Genomic DNA, 23,850 nt, shown 5'->3' with positions numbered 1-23,850 from the left:
CCAATCTGCAGTTCATAAAGCCAACTCCTTTGTGTCTCCATTTGAACACCAACTCTCCAGACTATTACAGTGACACTTACTGTGCTCATGCTGTTGATCTGATCAAGAGTCAGCTGAAGCAGTTGCTCGTCACCGCTTTCAGACATCAGTTTCAGTGCCGGCTGCAGGAGGCTTGGCTGATTTTGGAGCAGCAGGGTAGCTATATGTCTAATACACTGAAAAAAAGAGAGAGACAGACAGATTTGGGAGGGGGTAAGATGAATTGATCAATGTGCAAATGAATGGATGAAAGGCAGAGGGTGAACGACAAAAGCAAAGGCAGAGATGAGAATAGCACAAGGCAATCAGGGGACAGAGTCAAAATGAGGAAGGGAGAAGAAAAGAGGGAAGGAGAAACAGAGAGAACAGTGAAGGTTAATCGATGTGCATATAATGTAGAGGCACCTAATACTTTTAAAAAGGTTTACACACAAACACATGCACACGCCAGACACACAGTCCCATCCAGTAATGTACGGATATCACAATGCAATCTGACTCCCCCATGCTCTGCCGGTTTCATTCCAGCAGATTCAAATTAAAGCTGCTCAGAACAGAGTAAAAGGCCTCCCCCACCCCCCCACCCCCCCCATCCCACACTAATATTAGACAGGCTGGCAGACACTAGCCTATTCACACTGAATAGCATTAGTGCTAAACTAATATCACAGTCAGCTGGCCCTAGACATACAGAATGGCATTTGGCTTAGCACTTGCATGGTGCTCAGCAGGGCATGAATAGCATTAGGAGCTGTTAGATATCAATGGGAGGCTAGTGCATATAGTACACTGCAGAAAGCACTGAGCTGATGTTAACACATTGCTGTGGGTTACATGCTTAATACCTTTAGCCTCCTGTATTTAGATATTGGTTAAAATGCAGCGTGTTTCTACTGAGCGCGAACAAGCTAAATATAATAATGGTGACAAAAGATGAACTGATGTGTAGGAGCCATACTAATTTGAAAATAGTAAGTGGCGAAAACGAAGATCATGCACCTTTCAGAGTCCCATGTCAGTGCTTATCTTCTATCACTGGAATACTTTTACATATAAATTAAACACAACAGCACATGAAGTAATGTAGGAGCATAAAGTGGAATACAAATGCCCATACAACCCAGAGCACTATGAATTGTAAATAAACAACAACAAAACAGCTTCATGAAATAATTGGCAAACACTTAAAACCAAACACGTAAAAATATTACAAAGATGACACGTCAAATGTTAAAAATCTGAACACACAACTAAAAAAAAATATTGATTCATGTTGAATTTGATGCCAGAAATATGTTTAAAAAAACTATGGATAACAGTCAATTGGAAAAGTTGTGTACTGCTTAAGTAAATAATTAGATAAATCCATTTTAAAAAGACAGGGCAGAGGCGCTCACGACTAATTAGGTTAATTAGAAACAAGTAAGTGACGCGACTGAGTATAAAAAACATCCTACACACATTCAAATCTTTGAGATTTAAAGATGTGGAGGAGTTACCTACTCTGTGAAAGAAAAAAAATACAAATAATTTAAAAATAATTAGAATAATAATTATTGAAAATAGCTTGATAGTGCTATTACTGAAGGTGCTGTACACATTATGATTAAAAGATTCAGAGAATCCAGAGAAGTCTCTGTACCCAAAGGCTGAAAACCAATTATGAAACCGATATTTTGGGCCCCTCGGGCAGCACTGCACTAAAAACAGATTCTGTAATGGAAATCACTGCTTGGGGTCACAAACTCTTTTTAAAACCAGTGAACACAGTTTATCAGTTTACCACAAGTGCAAAAATAAACCTGCATCCTCTGGACTGAAACAGAGAACGGCTGGTTTGGTATCTGGCAGTTCAAAAGATGGTAATGGGGTTCATTAGTGCTTATGGTATGGCTAACTTTAATATCTGTGAAGGCCCCATTAAAGTCTCATCCTACCGGGGTCCATGCATGCCCCAGAGGGATAGTTTTTGTTAAACCTTATAGGTGGGTCCAAGTTTTTGACTTTTGCCACTCAATTTGTTCCTAATGACACCACACCATTGTTTTCCATTTCTCCTTTGATCAGTGCTTTTTAAAAATGTTCAGGAGTGAAGAGTAAGAGTGGGATTGATAGACAGATTGGTCTCAGCAGTGATAAGGACACTGTTGTGGTGAAGAGGGAGCAGAGCGTGAAAGCGAAGCCGTCGATTTACTGGTCGATCTACGCTCCTACCCTCACCCTACGGTTTGTCGGGAGCTCTGTGTATTGACTAAAAGAATAAAATGACAGATACAAGTGGCAGAAATGAGTTTCCTGTGAAGCGTGTTCGTGCTCAGCTCTGGAGACAGGGCAAGGAGCATTGGAGGAGCTACTCCTACACATCAAAAGGAGTCAGCTGAGGTGGTTTGGGTATCTGACCAAGATGCCTCCTGGGCGCCTCCCAGGTGAGGTGTTTTCAACATGTATAGAAAACCGCGGGGTAGACTCGGGACACGCAGCCTGGATCTGTGTTTACTTCAGTTATTTTCTGTGGAGTTCAAAATTACCCTGATTGGTTTCATCATATTTGAGTATGGGTTTTCTGGTTTTCTTTGTTTCTTTTTATTTATTTATTTATTTTTTATTTCTGTCTGTTTTGTGCTTTTTACACAGAAACTACCACATGTAATTGATTGGTAATAACTTAGAAATTGACACATTATTACGTTCTTGTTTCTTCCTTGTTACCCTGCTATTACCACTTTATTACCAAGCTCTATTTCCACATTGTTATGCCCAGTTTTGGGGCCCTTATAATCCAATTACATACATTTCAGGGTAATATTACTCAACTGTAACCACTGTTACTACCATGATATTACTTGGATATTACATGGTTATTACTTTGGTAATTGCATAATAATAACTTAGAAATTACCATGCTACAAGCTTGTTTCCCCCTTATTACACTACTATTACCCCTTTATTATCGAGCTGTAATAGAAAGTGCTACCAATAATAATTACATAACTGATATTGCTTTGCAATTATATTTGCTTCTTGCAGTAAATTATTCTTAAGGTTACAGCAATTAGTCTGTGTATGTGAAATACGTCAGTAGGAGGGTTAATGTTGCTGTACCCGTCTACATATACTGCCTTTCAGATGTTCTTGCTTGTTTCAGCAAGACACTCCCATACATACTTCTGCAGCTGTGAATTCAAAAGGCTGCAAGTGCTGAAATGGCCTGTCTGCAATCCAGGTCTTTCAAGCACTGACAACATTTGGCACACTTTGAAGCTGAATAAAAATAATATGACAAAAGAAGCCTGATCTGTTAAGAAGAGAACTCCCACAGCAAGCAAGAATGGGAGGAAAAAAGTTCACTTTCAACACTACAATAGTATCCTCAGTTTCCAAATGCTTTTTATGTGTTATTAAAAGAAAAGATGATGCAACGCAGTGGTAAACATGCCCTTGTTTTAACTGGAGCGAAAGGTGTTGCTGGCATTAAATAAAAAATTAATTTTCTTTTGCTGTTATTTTCATTTTATGCAGAGGTACAGGTGAGTAAGAGGACTCTTATGCAGTACTTTGGTGAATGTATTTCCATATCAATTTAATTTTGCTGGAATAAATAAAGATTTACTGCTTTAACACACTTTCAAGTTTACTGCAACAAAGAAAAGGCTAGACGTTCACAAACAAAAAAATACAGAGTATTATCTGATTACCTGCACAGGGAGCTTGTGTTTGCTGTTATAGAGAGATCTCACCATGGTGACAACCTGCTGACCCAGGTCTGTTTTGACCTCGGATCCCTTGCAGCGGGTCAGTAAGGCTGAGGTTAGCACCACCCAGGGGTTATGCTCTGACTCTGCCCTGCAGACAAGAGAGAAACAAAGACTTACAAATGTGTGTCTGTGTGTAGAGTTGTGTTGAGCTTCTTTGTCCTCTCTGATTGACATAAAGAGGAAATGCACTGGTAAACAGTACACAGGGAAAACAGCTGCCTTTGATGGTGTCTTCATGTCAAGAAAAGTAGGAAAAGAACAAAAGTGCAACATGTAAAATTACTCTAATGCTTTTCATCCATTCCTATGTACATACCCCCATGTGACCAAATGGTAATACTGTGAGACAGCAACTGGCAGATGATCACTGCGTATACACCAAAGTGTACAAAAATGTGCAAAAATAACAGCATCAACTTCCATTCAAATCTCAGGCTGTTAAGAAATCAGAGAAGGTGATCAAGAAGCCTAAAGATAAACAAATTCATTCCAACACTGACATGTAAGTACATATTCTCGTGCAATTAATATTAAACACCTGCACGCTATATTTTCCCTCACCTCTGTGTTAATGCCAGTGACAGGCATCACACTATTTACACAATCTTTCATTAGCTCTTAAGATCTTTGCTAGCGCCTCTAGAGCAAATGCGCGCCCGCAGCCAAAGCCGGCAAACACCGGTGTAACCTTCATGGAGCTTTATCAATACACGGGGGGTGGAAGACAAAAATCAAAAACCATGGAACAACTCATTATCGGTTTAAATATGCCACGACTGATGCATTGACCCTGTTGAAGTAATTAATTTTATTACTATTACCCTTAGCATGGCACAGAGTCATATTAGTGCCTCTGTAACTGCCAACAGTTATTAATTTTAGTGGCTGCGGAGGTTGTAGTCTAATGAAAAACCAAAGCCTCATTATATCTGCATCAGGCTACACGAGGGGAATCAAAGCACATTTCTGAGTCCTGGTGAGGTTGTAAATATTAATACAATGTATGGAGAAAAATAAATAAATTCTGAACTCGTTAGAAAAGTAGAGGCACTTCGAGTGCTTCGAAAATACATGTTGACACGCCAGTGCTGCTGGAAGTTGTGTATGTGATTAAAATGACAAGCAGTGCATTAAATATTGAGGGGAGAGCAAAGGAAGAGGAGATCATGAGGAATCTGATATGAATATTCGCTTTGTATCAAATGATAATGTTTTGCATTCGGACCGATCTTTGGTCGTATGATGGGAAGCAGAAACTCTAGAGTCAGATTAGGAGGTTAAGCATTTTCTTAAGTAGGCTTGTGAGTGTGTGAGCATCCTTGCAAAAGAACCGAGTGTCAGCGAACGATGGAAAGGCCCGTCAAAATAAAGAGACAGAGCGCGATAAAGAGACAGCAGGGAGAACAGCAGGGCTCCTGTGTCTGTCTGTTAGCTGAAGAGGCAGCTCTCCATCCCGCTTCCGGGGTGTCTTGTCCAGACAAGCTGCTTCACCTATGGATGATACGGCCATGGGAACAAACAGAATCCGCTTGTGCTGCTGGCACGCTACTGCTTCCTGTGCTTTTCCAGGGGACAGGAAGGTACTGCTGCATGCGACTTTTTGAGCGTCTGTGTGCTCGCCAAATCTGTCAAAGGGTGCAGTGTGAGTCACAGCCAGCCTCCATTCGTGCTTTGAATCATGACTCAGTTTATGCGGACAGACTAAAGGAGAAGCTTTTCAGATGCAACGCTCAGTATGGCTCCCAAAACAGCCTCTTATGGTCTCACTGAAGCAAATCCTCAGACTGACACACACACACACACACACACACAATGGCACACTTCCATCCCGACCAGGATTAAGTGCTGAGTCAGACAAGTAGTTAAGGTTAACCATGTGTTCTGCACAGAGATAAAGTCCTCATGCAGTCAGCATCTAAAATGAGGCGTTTGAAGGTTAAGCTATTCTGAGTTTTGTGTTCCAAATTATGAGCTCCACGTGTAGCCATCACTGCACCAAAAAGAAAGAAAGAACAAAATATGCAGAGCAGATGTGGCTCTGAGCAGAATTTCGGGCTTGGAGTAAGTACATTACAGCACAGTTGCTGTTTATTCATGTTGTAGCAAATTAACAAAGTATGGATGCCAAAACAAATGAGAAAAAAACAAAAAGACATATGTACAGGCTGATTTTATGCTCACATTTGAATGTACAAGACAGATGCAACAAGACAACAGATAAAACAATCTGCGGTTAAAACAAATGATCATAGCTGACTGTCCCAGAGGTCCGACTGTAGCTATCAGGCTCACAAAAGCAGTGGAGTTTCATTGGAAATTGGGGTGACCTTGAAGCAGCAGAGTTGAACAAACCCTAATCTCTTCTAGTGCTTCTCTACTGAATATGCGTGTGTGTGTGTGTGTGTGTGTGTGTGTGTGTGTGTGTGTGTGTGTGTTGGCTTTTTACATCAGTCTCAACACATCTAATGACATCCCTGTTGAGTAATGTTTTTCATTTTGTCCATTAAACTGCCAATAGCTAAAAAAAATATGTTCTTTTGTTAGAAACTGTTTTCATCTCCCACTTATTTGTTTCCCCATTCACAACCAACTTTATCCTCTTTTGTACTTTATGGACATCATGAGCTTGAAGATGACTCAAACTGACAGACAAAAGAGTCCGGATGAAAAATAAAATAAAAATCTATTCTTCACTAGTTTGTATCTACAGTAATTGCCTATTTCCACAGTCAGATCTTTCCAAGAGACTCAGAAACTTTACCTGCTTTTCAGCAGATGAAACTATTGTGGAGTCAAAGTTTGCTGTACTGGAAGACAGCTGCTGATCAAACACTGTACAGCTCCATTTATATAAAACCGAAGTCAACAGGCGCACTATGAGAATGAGAGGTGGATAATGCTTACTGCCTTCTTTACAAAAAGAGACATTTAAAAAGGAACGCACGTGTTAACACGCTGTTAACCTGCCGCTTGTTTTTAATGCGACTGAGCATAAACAGATAATCATCAAACATCTGAATTAATTCACTGGATCCATTCAATCTTGAACAACAATGGGCTTACGTGCCTAATTTCCACAGTCCTCCAGCTGTGGTGGAAATGAAAGCTTTTACTCTTATTTCGCTGAAATATTTATCTTAACTGGGGTTATGACACTTCTCAAGTTTAAACTGAAGACTGACCAGCATTAGAGCTGTACCATATCGTAGCATGCGTGATACCGGTATAAATTTTTGTGTAATTAAATTGTTTCATATTAAAATATTAATGATATAGCTTCGCCATGCGAGCACAACAACAAGACAAGCATGTTTAAAAGTGAGAGCCGTGTCAGCCTCCAATGATGATTTAGTAAAAAGGGAGCTACTTCAACAACCTCTAAAGTAGAATGCTTAGGCAACACTTGCACAATATGCAAGAAAACTGCTCGCTTGACAGCTAAAAACATCAAGTTCGTTTTACTAGTTGAGGCAAAAACAAACTGTTGGGTACAACCAGGTTATGAAGGCACGTGAAGCATTAATACTAGCAGCCCAGAAGTCAAAAATGGACCAAGCCGAGTATCGCCGGAGCACGTTTTAGCTGCATTTTATATGTTAGAAGGAGCAAATGCTGAATGGAAATGACTGATGTGTTTACATGGAGAAAATGAGGGCTATAAACTGTCACGGCTGACGAGGCAAGCCGTGTGGAGGTGAGGTAAGGACCCAAATGCAGGCCGAGGTTGTGATGAGAGCGAGCTGAGTGGAGAACACAACAGGAGCGGAGATGACATATGCAGAAACTAAGGAAACTCTAAACTGGGAAAACTAATGAAACTGAACTGAAACCTGAATTTACAAAAGGAGAAACTCACAGAGGTTACACGGGGAGACAACACAGAGACTTGGGGGAGACAACACAGATGAAGCAGCAGCAAGCAGAAGAAAAAACAGGGCTTATATACACAGTGGAGTAATCAGGGAATAGGAGACAGGAGGGAAACACAGCTGGGATAAATCAGGGCTAACGAGACTAGGGAAGCAAAGCCAGACACATTCACATAAGACAAGGACCTTCAAAGTAAAACAGGAAATACAACAGGTATGCACAGACACGAGCTTAACACTAAGACATCAGACATGGCAACAGGGAGGAAACACGGAGACGTGGGACCAGGGCAGGCACAGTCACACAGAACAGAAGGAGCTCAAAATACAAAAACTGAGAAAAAGAATTACTAGAACAGAACCAAAAATATTAACAGTGACAACAGTGACAGCTACAAAACACTGGGTCACTCACCCAGGACCATGACATAAACAACCTGTATAAAAGCTCTATCCAAGATAAAGCATCCTGGTTACTTTACTTATTGTTACTTTTAAGATAAAGTATTAAGCATGCTACTTATGCGCTTACATTTGTCACTGTATATAAGGCTGTGTCACTAATGTGATACTATAATCCTGCTGCTACTCTTACTGGCACCTTGAGTCAATAGATTTACACTATGAATTACATAGTCTGCCATCAGTGACTGTAACTCACTGGAGAAGGAGGATGGAGAATGCTCTTTGTTTTGTTTGCACAAAAAATGCTCCTGTCTGAGAGCTGCAATCACCAATACTTGTTAACTACATTTTTTTCTATAACATCATAAATATCATTGTCAAAAATTTCCCTCAAATATCGAAGCTGGCATACAGTGGATCCCAGTATTGAATGTCTGATCCCGAAAGCTTTTCTCTGAGCTCCCTGTCTTAATTTTTTGCACTTTTAGTTAACTGTGAAGGCACAGTTGGACTGATCCTACACACACTTACAAAATATACACACATTTATAAATAAAGTTTCAAGTTATCACGAGTGTATTACAACTACTGCAAAAGAACCTTGCTTTGATTGAGCTGGAAAGATAAAATCCAAGGAGCATTAACCAGTTTGCCTCTGTGGTCCTCAGAGAACGGCTCGCTTTTAATTGAGAACAATGGAGCAGGAGAAGAGCAATCACATCATTAGGGTTTATCGATAATATAGCCAACCCTTACTGTGGCTCATAAGACATCAGCTGGTGCAAGAAGCCCAGAGCCCAAGGCTCTGTGATTTCCGAGTCTAAAAGTCTATGTACACAGCATCTAGGAGATAAAAGGCACCACCAGCTCTTAGTAAAATGCAAAGGCAGTCCATAGAAGTTGCCCATTAAAATGTCCGTGTCCTCATGCGTTCCCATTTCCCAAAGCAACAAATCTAATAAAGAAACTACATTTTAAAAAGTGTCTATGGGTGTTTGTGAAGCAACAAAACACACAGAATCACTCACTTTAAGTGGCTGCTTTGACCCAAAGCAGTGAAACAGCACTTATATTTTTAACTTTGAATTCACTGAAGATGCTGAGAGGGCACCAGCAGAGAAAGGCGACAAAAATGAGAGAAAATTGACACCATATGAGTCACTACACTAATAGTATTCTCCACACAGTCAGCATCAACGGGATATTTTAATTACTACCTCCAAACCACAGACAATGAAATATTTACATGTTTGAGTTTAAATCCAGTACATATGAACGTGTGAATAATAAGGCTAACAACATGGCATTGTGAGAAATCCCATACCACGCACCACGTATGGAATATGAATACTATTGTTAACACATTATAACTCCACTAATTAGTCCATTCACGTGCCTTCCTAAGAGTCATATTGCCTTCTGGAGACATGTTACCATGGTAACTCAACCTTATTTAATATGTAGCAAGTAATGATGAACAAATTGAAAAGATGTATGTATTGCCATGAAGCACCATATATTTAAACACTTAAAAGGAAGAGTTACTCCACCCAGCACCATTATATGCTACACTAATGCACTGCATCATTGGATATTTATGTTTTATATTTATAAAATATTTTCCTAGAAATTGCCTCTTTGGTATTTCTGGGCACATAGTGATATTTCAGATATAATTACAAACAGGGGTAAAGAAACTTTCACACAGTACTGTGCAAAAGTCTCGACCCACTCTCTTCTTGCTTCTTTATATTTTACTAGAAAATTGAGAATTAGGTGCAGTTATGTGCACACACATAACAGACAATTTCAGTTGATAATTTTGGATTGTCTGTTCATCCCTTGAATGATCAGCAGGTTAAATGGCTTAACAATATATATATATTTGTATATATTTAAAAAAATAAAAACATTCTTTTGAAAATTGTCAGGTGCATGGACTGGACTGAGAATGTGTGGATAAAGAAGCCAACATCCAAAGAAAAACTCCAAACTTTCTGAAGAACTTCAGAAAACCTAGAGAAATACTGCTCAGGACCACATTAAAATGATAAGAAAGTCTGGCAGCTAGGAAGAAAAATATAAAGAAATTAGATGTAAGATTTTTGCAAAACACGAATACGGCCTTAAAAACTATAAAAACGCTTAAAAAACATTTAAAAAGTATGTAACAACCACAATAGATGTGCTCAAAGAAATACTTTGATGCTTTTTTCTTTTCTTGCTGACAGTTAATTCTGCTCTGTCTCATATTCAGTCCACTGAACTTTAGACAAGAGCCAACAGCAGAGCTCACATAGTTTACTGGAAGGATGCGCAGCTAGCCTGGCTCTGTCAAAGATAAGGTTCAGCACATAAGTCTTCACTACTCCACAGCTGTTTTTAAACACTTACAATACTTAACTTTAAACTGATAATCAGTCTTTATAGAAGCCATGACAGCACTGTCCTGTTAAATCATCACTGTTAAATCATTAACATGAAATAAGATGGACGTTTGTCTTACACTTCCTCTTTCATCATAGGTGGCCATGCTTGGAGGAGAAGAATGAGCAACTGAAAGTCTTCCCACTTCAGCGCCGCTTCCAACAGCTCCTGGAAAAGGCTGTATCGTTTTTCTTCATTCTCCACATCCTCTATCTGGATCTGAGAAAAAGGTAAAAAGAGAAACCGGGTTGTGAGGAAGGCAAATCAATTTAGAATGAAAACAAAATGGCAGCTACGAGAACATTGATTGCGAGCTTTACCCAGGACACTGAACATCGAGCATGCCTGTTTCTGTTAAAATTCTGCCTTATGTGTATCGTTGATGATAAACATAACAGCGAATGCCAGCATCATCCACTGAGATGCTCATCTTAGTCATCGGGTACGCGGGCTATTTCCACTACACACCATACGCAAAAATGGATAGAGCACATTTCATTGATTTCAAATTAAGAAAGCTCTCAACAAACTTGACAACATAATGATTTCACTAAAGATTGTGGGCACGATATTCCTGCCAAAGCAAGGTGCGAATGAACTGCACAGTCACACGCAGTCAATCTAGAGCTCCATCAAACACTTCAAAGCTACAAAGCCAGCGAACGGAAAGGATAAGGCTTTTAAGAGTAATGGCACATTTCATTGTTATTTTCCAAAAAAAAAAAAAGTCACCTGTGGCCAACTTTATTTGAAAAAAGAAAAAACGACTGAGGGGAAAGAATGTGAGAAAAAAGAATGAAAAGGAATGAGGGAGGGATAATATGGAAGAAATGAGAGGAGGAGGAGAGGGAGGAGGAGGGGGAGAGGAGGGAAAGTAATTAATTTTCTTCTCAAAGGTTGGCTTCTAGTGTGATTTAACAGTTCAGAGAGCGGCTGATTTCTGAGGGGAAAACTATGACCTGCCAAAGCAAGGCTGCTGCAAGACAGGCTGTGTCACACACACAAACACATGTACGCACACACATGCATCACTAGCAGCCAGACTCGGGGAACAGTGTCAGCCTTGGTGGAGCGCTCACATTTATACGACTGGATTTGTATTCTATTCCTAGCGATACTTTACTTGTATAATGGTTTTAAATCCATGCATACGGCACAGATCTCACTCGTTTATTGGCTGACATCTAGCTCTAAAGCACTCATATACAGCCAAGGGGGGAAAAAATGAACCCCGAATCATTCGGAAATATGCTTCAATGGAAAAATCAACCTCAAAAATATACAGAAACATATTTTTGCTGCAATGCACAATGCTGTTATAAACAGCAAAAGTCGTGGCAATCGACTAAAGTTCTTCTGAGACATGTTATAAATGTCTAATCATGCACTAAACTACTGGCAGCATAACAGATACACGCCCAGTGTTGTAGTCAATTGCCTTGTGATGGAGGATGGAGCAATAAATGAGTAAAGCTTAAGCTCTGGACCTTCTGGAAATGGAGGTCACTTGGGAAACAGAAATGGAATCTTAACTACCTGTAAAAAGCTCTCACTGCAATCTAAAGCTCTCAAATCCATCCCTGAATGTAAACCGCAACCCAGAGCTTGTTCATCATTATTACTGCTTTAATGCATTATGAATACTGAACATTTTCTAACTATTGATGCCTTTTTAAAAAGTTTTATGGACACATTTATTCATTATCTATGAAAATTCAAGGGTATGTGAGACCTTGGGATTCCCCGATAATATTCTGATTATATGTTCCCCCTGGAATGGAAAAATGATAAACGGCGAGTGCACCCAGATGCATCCAAATAGAAACTCTTTCGCATACAAAAGGCTATCAGATTGCATCGTCTCACTTGCCCACTCACACACACGTCAAAACTCACCTACAGTTGTCCCCCAAATTAACTCTGTCAATTACTTTGTGGCTCTGAGGCTTTTATTTTCTTAACAAGGAAGGATGTCAATTAATTATGCCTAGTGATTAAAACCAACATTTCCTCTGTGGCATTGTACAATGAACAGAGTGCAGGAGGGCAAACAGAAGAGGGAGGGGGGAGTGAAACTGTTAGCAGATGCCATGAAATATATTAGCGAGGGAAATAAACCAATGTAAATATGATGTACATCAAAATCTCTTTACTATTTAAAAACTGTTTAGCACTGTCAGATACTTTCAATCTGCATTCCACGTCTTCCCACCCTTTGCCCATCCTAATATTGATGCTTTTAGACAGCAAGGCAACATAGCATGTAATAATTAAGACCCTACATGGAGCAAAGCAGCCGGAGCCCTATTGTGTTTGTTCTGGTTATTCTTCCCCTTATTACCATGCAGCGAAGCCTCGAGGATCCTTGTCCTTGTTCCAAATTATATTTATTCTTCTTTGCCAAAGGTGTTGCACCAAAATACTGTAATGCCTGGAAACAGTAATTCATCAGGTGTGCTCAAAATAAAGCATTTTAATTACCCGCAGGTAGCTCTGTAATAATCAAGTTTATGTTTTTTGACAATTATTTAAAACCAGCTTGTATGCAGTGAAAATTCTTTCATCACTCTTTTCTTTTGCTTTCAAAATAGCACATTTTGCTAATTCTTCCCAGATTTTCTTCAGAATTAGTTTCCTAAATCTCTGTAGCCCCCGCGTTACTCACCCTAAATCTGACTCTGACTCATTTGCAGGCTTTTATGAGATGTGTACTACTAAGCAAGTTTTAAATAGCCAGACTTTCTTTGTGTTAGCTGGAGATAAAACATCACGACACTGGTTATCAGCTGTCTTTGTCAACCCAAGCTATCTGCTTCAGTTAAACGGGGCATTTGACTTGTCAGCTCTATTTTTTGGCAAAAAGCTGACCAATCAACTGCAACCTACTTCAGTCACTGTCATAAAAAAAATTTAAAAGGTGAAGACATTGTAAAGTTTTGTAATCTCTGGTCTATTAGGTTTAATTTCATCTGTATAAAATAGATCTGGCATTAAATCTGATATATAGGATGAATATGAAAATATAATTTCTGGATCAAATAAACTCAAATTCTGCTGTGGACCAACTTTACAGTATGCCTCTTTATGCTGCGGCTTACCATGTTGCAAGAATAAAACATATTCCCTCAGTAGAGAATGAAAAATGAAACTAGTCACTGAAATGTGTGTTTTAAAGATGTGATTTTAAACAGAAATTCTGAACATAACCTGCTTTAGACTAGGTTTACTCGTCATAAGTTAAAAAGGGTAAACTTCGTGGTATGTTGAGGTCTTTAACCTCAACATACTTGTTAATACAGTAATCTTGCGTTGTTGTGCACCCCTCTCATCTTAAGTTGTTCAGAGAATATGTCGGACGTTTTCATATTTATAAGTCACATATCAAATCACAGCCCACAGCCAAACTCAAACTGCAATTACAAATCAATGCTAAGATTTTTTTGTTTTATTTCATCAAAGATTTTGACCAAATTAGTTGCCATGTGAAACTAATAAACATGTTGTGTTTTTTGCAGATGTGAGGTGGTGTGTGGATCTGTGTCATTCACAGTGGTGGAGTTGTAAATCTCCTGTGTGCATACAAAGGCTGCAAATACCCACACACCACATTCCTACTATCTAAAAAGTCTTTTTTTTTTTATGTTAATTTTTTTTTTTTTAAATCAAGCACTGATCTCCTGTATGGATAACAACATCTGTAAAGTAACTATTTTTTTCCCCCCCTCAAGACAGAACCAATCATAGCACAGTAACAGCAGGTCATGCATTGATTTTTCCTTCTAAGTACTGTGTATGTGGCTTTAGTAAGCGTGATAAAGGAAAAGCACGGGGAATGGCCTTAATGTTGTGTTTATCGGGTGTCACATTAGTGGGAATCATTACTATGTTCATAGAACTACCTCAGTGCTGCAGAAACAATGGTTTATTTTTAAAGCCAAGCAAAACATAAAGTGCTATAGGTTATCAGGAAAAAATACCATACCATATCCACTGTGCAATATTTCTCTATTGTGTGAAAATAAAACAAATCAACCGAAAACAGCAGCTTTAACCAGCAGTGCTTGAAAAAGCTTTAGTTGTTTAGCAATGTAGAGCTTTAAAGAAGAGGCATCAAAAGACACTTTAGGCAGTAAAACGTATGTTATAAATAGTATGGATGGCTCTTTTTTTAATTTCTTTTAAATAATCACATGGAAATACTATATATTACAGATAAGATGTAGAAAAAATTTCTACCACACCTTTCCTTTGAAACCAAATTGAGTAAGTGTGGAAAAAAACAGAAATTAACACCTCAGTTCTTGTAAACCAGTTGCAGCCGCTCCCACTGAGAGATCAGCAAACAATATGATATGCCATAATACCGAGAGAGAAATGGTTGCACCGGGTGGAAGTACAAACAGCGTGTAATTTTAAGTATAAAAAACCAATTCTTTTCTGCTGGCACAGCCAACGCTGCTGTTAAATTATGACAACAGCATGCTAAAATGCTCGCCCACTGTGCCTGGAGGTAGCCACGGTGCTAACAAAAAGATAGACATGAACATAGAGAACAAGAAGAAAGCATGGAAATGAAGAAAGGAGACAGGGGGGGGTGGAAGTAAATGAAACATGACAATGAGCAGTTACCAGTAGCTGCTTTATTACCCTCTGTCAGCCTTTTCAGCAGGATGAAGAACTGCAACTGCTTGTGTGTGTCTTGATATGCAATTGCAATGGGACACTGCAAAATGCCCATCTCCATCTACTAATGTTTGCTATGAAGTTTCGAGACAAATCATTGATTTAGAAACACTTTGTGCAAAACACTAAAAACTGAAACAGAAACAAGGAGGCTCTTTTTTAAAATGATTATGATTTCGAAGCCAGCATGTTTCAAAAAAAGTAGGGACAGGGAGATAGAAATGAGGCGTTCACCAGCATCTGAAAAACTGCGGGAATGGCAGTAATATTCAGGTCTCCAGGATAACACAGTCTCTATTAATAACACACACTATCTGTATTGGAAATCGTGACTTGGCTCTGGAAACCCAGACAGAAACACTGTAAGCGAAAATACAAATATGTTAAATCACTAACATGCAAAGGGGAAAACCTATATAAAATATAGCCACAAATTCTGCTGCCTTCTGACCTTCTGCCTGAGTGTTTTTAATGTTGCATAACAGTAAACAATGATGGATAAATCAAAAATCTGGAATTCTTTTTGCAAGTCTTCAAATTGTGTCTTGTAGAACCACCTTTAGCAGCAATAACGAAGTGATCATCTTCTGTATGACTTCTTCAGTCTGTCACATCATTGTGGAGGATATTAGGCCCACACATTTTTTTCTTTTTCAGCTCAGCCATTCGGTTTTAGATTTACTGCTCTGCTTGGGATCATTATCCTGTTGCATGACCCAGTTTGGGCCAATCTTTAACTGTGGGACAGAAAACCTCAAACTTTACTCTAGAATACTCTGGCACAGGCAAGTCAGTGACTGCAAGGTCCTCACGTGCAGCTGCTGAAAAAACACAAAAACCCCAAACAAATCATGAGCCTGCACCTCCGAGCTCAGCAGTTGGTATGAGGCGTTTGTGCTGTGCTTGGTTTGGCATTTCTTCTCATCTGTTCAAAGGACATTTTTAACATTTATAAACAAGCCACACTTTTTTTTTCTAATTGTATTGTCATAAACTTTAAAATTTAAAAAGATAAGTAAGGGCTATATAATATGAGACGTTCCTTTTTTGGAAGCAGTTAGGGTTTATTTAGTTTATTTATCAGTATAACTGAAAGTTTAAAAGTCTGCATTGTTTTACAAGAAGAATATCTGACACATTATGAAATGAAGACAAAACAGCCAAGGAGCGCCCTACATATCAACATGCTGCACTGCTGAGTGGTAAAATTCCTGCTTTAAGGGAGATGGGAAAACATTTTCCTTTCAAATCTACAGCAGTCTCCTCTTGGTCTCGTCTAAAAGCTTACACAGTGTTACATGAGTTAGAAAGATTGACTGAAATGTCATACCTTGTAAATCTTCCTAAAGCTGAAAAAAACTGCTTTCACCTTTTTGAAAAAGACTAACAGTAATCAGAGTTGGTTGTAGTTTGCCAAAAACAGTGTTGTGTAGTCCAAAAGGTTCTCGCTTTGCAAATTGAAAAATTGCAATGCATTCTAACTCTGCTATCAGCATATGATAATAAAATAGGAGGGGAAAAAAGACAGGAAGAGTGCCAGTGTGTGAGAAAGAGATAGGACCACATCAATAGCAAAGCAAAAAAAAGAAAAAAAGATTGTCAGAAACCTCATGGGCAAAAACACATACAGTTCTCAGAAGATAGAAATGGAGATGAAGTATAAAAGACCGCAGCAGACGAGTCCAGATGACGTTTACTGCTTTAGAAAGAGAAACTATATGTGTATGCGAGTGTGTTTGAGGGGGTAGACAGATGAAAGAGTCACTTGCATGAGACTGCTTTCACTCCATTAATGGGGAGACACACACAAAACACAATGAGGACCATGCAAACATGCACGCAAAGAAGAAACAAAGAAACAAAGCTCCATAAACTCATGTGAAACTGTTTTCACCATATGTCACAGTCTTTCCTTAAGCTATAAGATCCCACTAAATAAATATTCCAGCATCAAAGTGTTCAGCTGTGGTCTGTTAAATATGCACGGCTTTCATCACACTTGAAGGTAATACTGTAGATAATTTTAGAACGAATACCCTAAATGCTGAACAATAATTCTTCAGGGGTAAACATAATATTCCAATGAAATGAGCCCCATACACCGTCTTCGGTACATTTTATCATTTTACAATTTATGGCATCCTTTTAAATGAACTGAACAAATCTATAATAGCTGGTTGTTGGTTAAGTGACTAAGAGGACTTAGTTCAGTACACATAAAACTAAAGAAATATTCTCTTATTAAAAGGCTTATATTTAAATCAACTTGAACAAATTGTAAAAAATCTTTCATTTTTCAAGCATGAAAATACACAAGCAAAAATACCATTATTATCACTATTATTGCAGGTCACAACACCAACGTGAGCAGGGTTTTATGGGTTAAAGATTTTGTCTTATATACTGTTAAAGTACATTTTTATGCTTTGACATGTTAGCTAATGTATTTCATATGTCAGCATACAAAACAACACTAAAAGAAATGTTCTATAGGTACTCAAAGCATACAAGTTAAGCAAAGGACTGCCTTTCCGTTTAACTGAAAAACCTGCCTTCTACCCATTTTATTGAGGATTTTCAACATCCACCCTAAAAGCAGTGTACAGTGCAACATAGATGTTTAAGGGCACGAGAAGGTTTGAGGTAATTACTAAGTGCCTGACAGGTACGGCATAACATTTATTACATTTTGCAAACATACCGCTATTGCTTGAGCATGAAGCTATGAAGCTATGTTAGAGTATAGTGGGTGCCAAGGCTTGAAGAACTGCCTCTCCTCTTGTTACGACCCAGAGACATAATTGGCAATGCATTATTTGCACCTGAGGTTGACAGTATGTTTTCTCCCTCCCTCCCTGCCTACATGTTCTAATGCTAGTGACTAGACTAGAGACTGATAGTCCATACATTAAATTGACCACCTGGCTATGCCGGCTTAGGGCCTATGCCACTCACTCATGTTTCTGACGCCCAACCAGGCCATGCTATGCCATACCAAGCTTAGTGTTAATGTTTGTGTTTTCAGGTGAGCTGGTTAAGAGTTACTAGACTCTTTTTTTAGTGCATAATCTAAATATCTTCAAAAAGTTGCACAAGCTACAGAGCAGAGAAACTTTTTTTTTTGGTATTCCTTTGTTGGGTTATGTTAAGAAGACAGAAAAGTACTTATTTTTGCACTAGTTTGTAAATTGTTGGTATTTTATATTATTGTTATAGTAAAAATATACAGTGTTATAAATAGAACATTCTCCATAAAGCCCATAATCACAGTTCTTCAACCTACAAAGTCAGTATTCAATAATAACATCATTATACTGTTCATAGATTTAACCCCATTAATTGTTTTGGTAGTTGCTCAATTTCTGACAGCATTCTGGTGGAATTTTTAAATTTAAAACCGGGGACTGACATAAAGCAACATTTTAAGAAAAAAAAAAAAAAGAAGCCAAATCAGGCTTTATTTGACTTGAGCATATGTGTATGAGCACGTGTGTATGTTTGGGGTGATTATGTTACTGGAAAGTCCACTGACTGCCAAGCTTCAATTAATGCTAAAAATCAATTTAGGGACAACAGTAGTTGTAGAATGCCAGATAAATAGAATTATTGCAACTGTGTGCAATGAGCATTTGATCTTGCAGCCTTTGAAATGGTTTCTTCAAAGATGGGGAAGCAGGTCTGCAACCATTCCCAGTCAGATCCCATCTTCACAGCAGCACTTGGTGAACCAAGACGGCAATAAGGTGACAATAAAATGGCAATACGCTGCTGTTAGTCTGCTATAGGTTTGCAATTGAATGGGGTCAAGTTGGCCATTACATGCAGTCTGTTTGTGATAATACAGCAATTATCTGTCATAAAAGATAAATCGGCAAGGCCAGCAAGAGTTCACCCAGAACCTCACAGAAATTGAGGAATTCCTCCACAAGCAGTGACGCAGCTGCTGTAAGACAGCTTATCTGCAAAAAGATGTTCAGCAATCTTGCTTTTATAGCCAGAAGCATGGCAGATTAGTTGCGCTCATCAATCCAGAGTGACTCAGACTGATTGCAACAGGTTGGGAATCTGTGTTCTTATAAATTAGGCAGGAATTATTTGCAGACTGTCTGGGAGCGGTTGCAGTCAGTCCAAGTTGGACAACGATTGCTCCTAGACAAGTTGCCTCCCATCAAATTACTCATTACTCCATCAAAACAAATTCCCAGGACCCTACAAACTTATTTATGACCCTACGTTTTCTTCTTTTAGTTCAAAACTGATTGTGGGCATAATGATGTTGCAGTCTGTAGATACCTTTTGTAGCTTCACATAAAAGAAAGAAAGGTATGATCACATGGTCAGTAAACATATGGAAACAAGGGGCCTGCTTAACATTTGACAAAAATCTACTTCCAGCACTGATGCACATGGTTTTTTTTAACCAAAGTGTTCATAGGCTGAGGTTTAATTATTGATTTAACAGAGCAACCCTTGGAGTAATTGCTTACTTGCTGGAGGTTTGATGGGACAACCAGAGTTCTGAAAACAGTCTTCATATCTACATTTCCTTTTGACAGCTCTCCAAAAATGAAAAGGCTGCAATATTCAACAGCTGTTGACCACCTCCACTAAATTATCGTCTACTTCTGCAGTCATTCCTTTTCACATTCGGTGAAACAGAGCGACTACTTAATGCAGTAAAAGGCTTTTATATATATTACCTGCAGACTAAACGGATTACAGTCAAGACAGGAACCTACTGCAGTCGTATCAGATACAGCTCTGATGACAGTGATTGATGATTAATGCTTACATTTTCAACATGCACTAGTTTTTTTTTTTTTATTAATTAATCAAATCAATGCTTCAAAAAAATAAAATCTCAGTTGTCCGTAAGTGCAGAAGACAAACAGCTCAATCACTCACAATCAGCAAGGGGGAAGTCTGACAAATAACTCCTAGACTCAACAATCAGTGCTGCTGGTCAAGCTCTGAGTGGTTTTTTAAAGTTTCTTTAAAGTTTAATAATTACCATTTAAACTCTCAACATCAATAACTTTCATCAGAGGTTCATTTTAGAAAAACAGCACAGAGTCACAGCTCTGCCTCTGTCTGCCTTAACAAAACACCCTATGGCTAGAATCTATAATGAACAGCACTGTCAGTCAAGCTATAGACTACAGTGTAAACAATTGTGGATAATATGTGCTATATAACACAATCATGCACAGCCCATATATAAATTTAAGTTAGTGCTGTCAGCGTTAATCTTGTTAAAATCACATTAACGCCGTAACTGCATTAACGGGAAAATCTCCGTTAGCGAGTTACTGCGGATCGCCCCGTGCGTGGGGCTGGACGGCGCTAACACGTTAAGAGCTAACTGCACTAACGCGTTGACACTGTGCAGCCCCACGCACGCTGACAGCACTAACTTAAATATAATGCTACATCACTAAATATAAAAAAAATAATATATAGAGTATTTAGATAGACATATATAATAGAAACTTCAAATTCACTGTTAACTGGTAAATAACTAATGCCACAAATACTTGAAAACTGAGGCACAGCATTGCTTGAGCTAAACGACCCAAAGATATCAGGTAAAATGTGAATCTCTGTATGCCTTCAGTCTGTTTTTCCCCATTGTTCATACTGTACAATCAAAGCAAAACGGTTGGCTAACTGGATGATGACTTGCTGCCTACGTTAAGTTGAACTATGAATGAATCAAAACACAACAATCGTCGATAACTTTATCATAATTAAGAAAACTAAAATCCATTTTTGCTAATAGATGACACAAAACCCTACACACTATACAAACTGTCATGTCAGTCATGGTAACTGAGAGGAGCCCTGTGACGGTCATTGTTGGTAGCATTGAAGATAAAAACTGTTTGGTAGCCCTCCCTCCAGTTGTAAAAACAAACACCAAAATATCATCCTCATGGTGGAAAGATGTAAGTAATAAGGACACTGATATTTCAGACAGCGCTCATTCATACCGTCAGTGCAACTTTAAATAAAAACTCCATTTACGCTGCAGTTATTAGATCACACTACATGCATGCAGACCAGCACCACATGACACCATCCCTTCATTCCTCACAAGTACCCTCCTTGCAACTGAGTGACTGGTGGAAGTATATGGTTAACAAATCATCACCTGCCGGTGTGACACTGTGGTCGACAGGTTAATGATGAGTGCTGTCCATCACTGTCCATCTTGGCAGCTCTCTCCCACACTCATCACATCTTATTACCACTGCCAATCACGACGACGAGCACTCTCAATTCCCCCTTTCTATCAAATGAGCAGCATGAAGGGGGACAGCATTTTTTTTATAAATACCTGGGCATCTAATTGCGTCAATATGTAATATGTTGGGTGGTTGTCTATGTAAAGTAAATGACAACCACCCAAACCAATTTCTGGTTCAGGTAACTGTTTTGCAGTAAGGACTGTCATGACCTGTTGCTCCAAATTAAGTGACGTTTAAAGCTTCTCTGCTCAAGCCAACCCAAGCCAACTTTATTCACAAAGCACTTTAAAATCAGCAACCACTGACCAAAGTGCTGAACATCGGAATAAAATTAATACAATTACAACAAAAAATAAAAGCATCAATAAATTACAAGACACAATTTGTCTTTCCACTAGCCCTCCAGTTTTGTTCACCTCCTTACTTTAGTGTTCCTGCTCAAAATTGACCGGTCTGTTTTAACAGCTCTTAAATTAGCATAACAAACATTTTTCACCACCAAATTCAGTTCAGTGGGTCATTTCAGTGGGTTGTTGACTGAACGACTCCACAGGGGCGCACCACAGATGTAACAAGGTTGATTAGAACACTCAAAAGTCAATGAAAGACGTGATCATCACTTTTATATGTTCATGTACATAGTGTGGAGGATATTATAAGGCCTTGAGGCAATCAGATGTAAAACACGGTATTTATGAGTGTTTTAAGTTGTAAATTGGTCAGATTAAACATGAACGTGACAGGAAGGCTAGTTAATCTCAAAAGCTATACATATACACATTCCTGAACCAGATTTTATTGTTTCTTAAAAAAACCCCACAAAAAACCCCCATACTTTGCCTCCTCTTCCTTACTTCCGCTGATAAAGTAACAAGTTTTTGTGACTATTAAATTAAAGTTCCATTATTTACATGCTCAATATCCCCATAGGTTAGACTGCACTAATTAAATAAAGCATTAAAAACTGAAGTATGAAATGGTTTTAAAACTTCTCCAGGGTAGCTGGGTTTTAAGTTCATCTCCACCCTTAAGTGTGCAGTTAATGTACTTTGCTGTTGGGTAATACTTGAGAATGTTGCTTTTTGACCTTTGTTTCAAAAAAATTAACCTTTTTCATATTTCTAGACTTAATTTCAAATTGTAATTCATGATGACATTTTAAAATTTAAAACGATATGATAAGGTCATGCATATGATTGCAATTGCCATGCACCGATTAATCAAAAATGGTTACTAACAAAAATGTGCATGGTAAACTCTTTTTTTGAAATACTCTGCATCACAGGCAACACTACACCTGACAGCCTCGTTCAGCTAATTTGACCCATGAGTCTGCTTGTCTTCAAAAATCAAATTCAAGTCACAGATGCTCCATTTCTTCCTAAATTTGCACGGGCTATTAGTGAAACACTGTGTGAACCTTTGCCCCCATCAACAAAGCTACCTGATAATCTTCTCTATGACTTGGCAATTATCTCAGTCCTTGACCTGAGAGGCAGGAAGAAAAAAAAAAGTGAAGGGAGAGAACACGGGATGTGGGCATGTCAGTGTATCGGACTGGGAGTGCCAGCGGAGCCATGGGATGCAGAGATCTCGTTGTCTGGCCTTTACTGAGAGCGCTCTGAATGAGCTCATCAATATTCATTGACCTGCTCTGGCTAATGTCCCCAGCGACGAGCAAAATAAAGTTGCAGAGGTCGCACACTTCACAAGAGGGGAGAAAGCGGGCTGGGAAGAGCGAGGCAGAAAATGAGCGATGCAGAGGAAGTGAGCGGAGTTGATAAGAGGGGGGGCAGGTTTGGGGGGGGGGGAGAGGGAGAGAGAGCGCAAAGAGAAGCAAACACCAAAAGGGCAAAGCCTCGAGGCCTGTAGGGGTTTCGGGAGTTTATTACGACTTGAAAGTGAGACGCATAAAACATGCAGGGGAAACATAAGTGCAGAGATAAAGACACACAGGCCTGTGGAGAACAAACAAAAAACCCACACAAATACCCTTGTGTATGCATGACATGACAAGTTGAGTGCAATGACAAACAAATACAGCTTTTCTAACCTCTCCCTCTATTCGTTTTGCATTTTCTGTGCACTAACTTTGTAGACCCACATTGCATAACATGACACCTGGGTGTACATAATGGCGCACGCCTCAAGAGAGGAAGAAGAGTAAGATAAGAGACCGGAGTGGGGAGAGCTCAGAAGACAAAACACAGAAGAGGAGTGGCTAGAAAGCAAGAGTAGATCGGTGTTAGAAGGAGAGAACAAGCTTGTCGCTTAAAACCATCTCGACACACAGCGGCGCACGGTAACATATTAAACCCAGTGTTACAACTGCTCATTCTCCTTAATCATGCATGCGTACATAGCTCGATGAATATTCGAGGTGTGAGGAAGATAGCGTAACTTAAGATGGGAATTTGCTTAAAT

At 39.0% G+C, this 23,850-nt stretch overlaps 1 protein-coding gene across 1 annotated transcript in view; it reads right to left on the bottom strand.

Annotated features, from left to right (window-relative positions):
* Nucleotides 1-23,850, bottom strand: part of nbas (NBAS subunit of NRZ tethering complex) — a 187,215-nt gene that overhangs the window by 13,594 nt on the left and 149,771 nt on the right. Inside the window, exons 50-52 of the mRNA XM_084954225.1 lie at nt 10,575-10,714; nt 3,735-3,882; nt 81-215 (exon numbers count right to left, since the gene is read on the bottom strand). Coding sequence (XP_084810351.1) covers nt 81-215; nt 3,735-3,882; nt 10,575-10,714 — 423 coding nt within the window. The remainder of the gene's footprint in view (nt 1-80; nt 216-3,734; nt 3,883-10,574; nt 10,715-23,850) is intronic.

Source organism: Perissodus microlepis, chromosome 15 (genome assembly GCF_051167445.1).
Source record: "Perissodus microlepis isolate ML-2025 ecotype Zambia chromosome 15, ASM5116744v1, whole genome shotgun sequence".
Taxonomy (NCBI): Eukaryota; Metazoa; Chordata; class Actinopteri; order Cichliformes; family Cichlidae; genus Perissodus; species Perissodus microlepis.
Note: the sequence above shows the minus strand (reverse complement) of the source record. Positions and strands in the feature narration are given on the sequence as shown.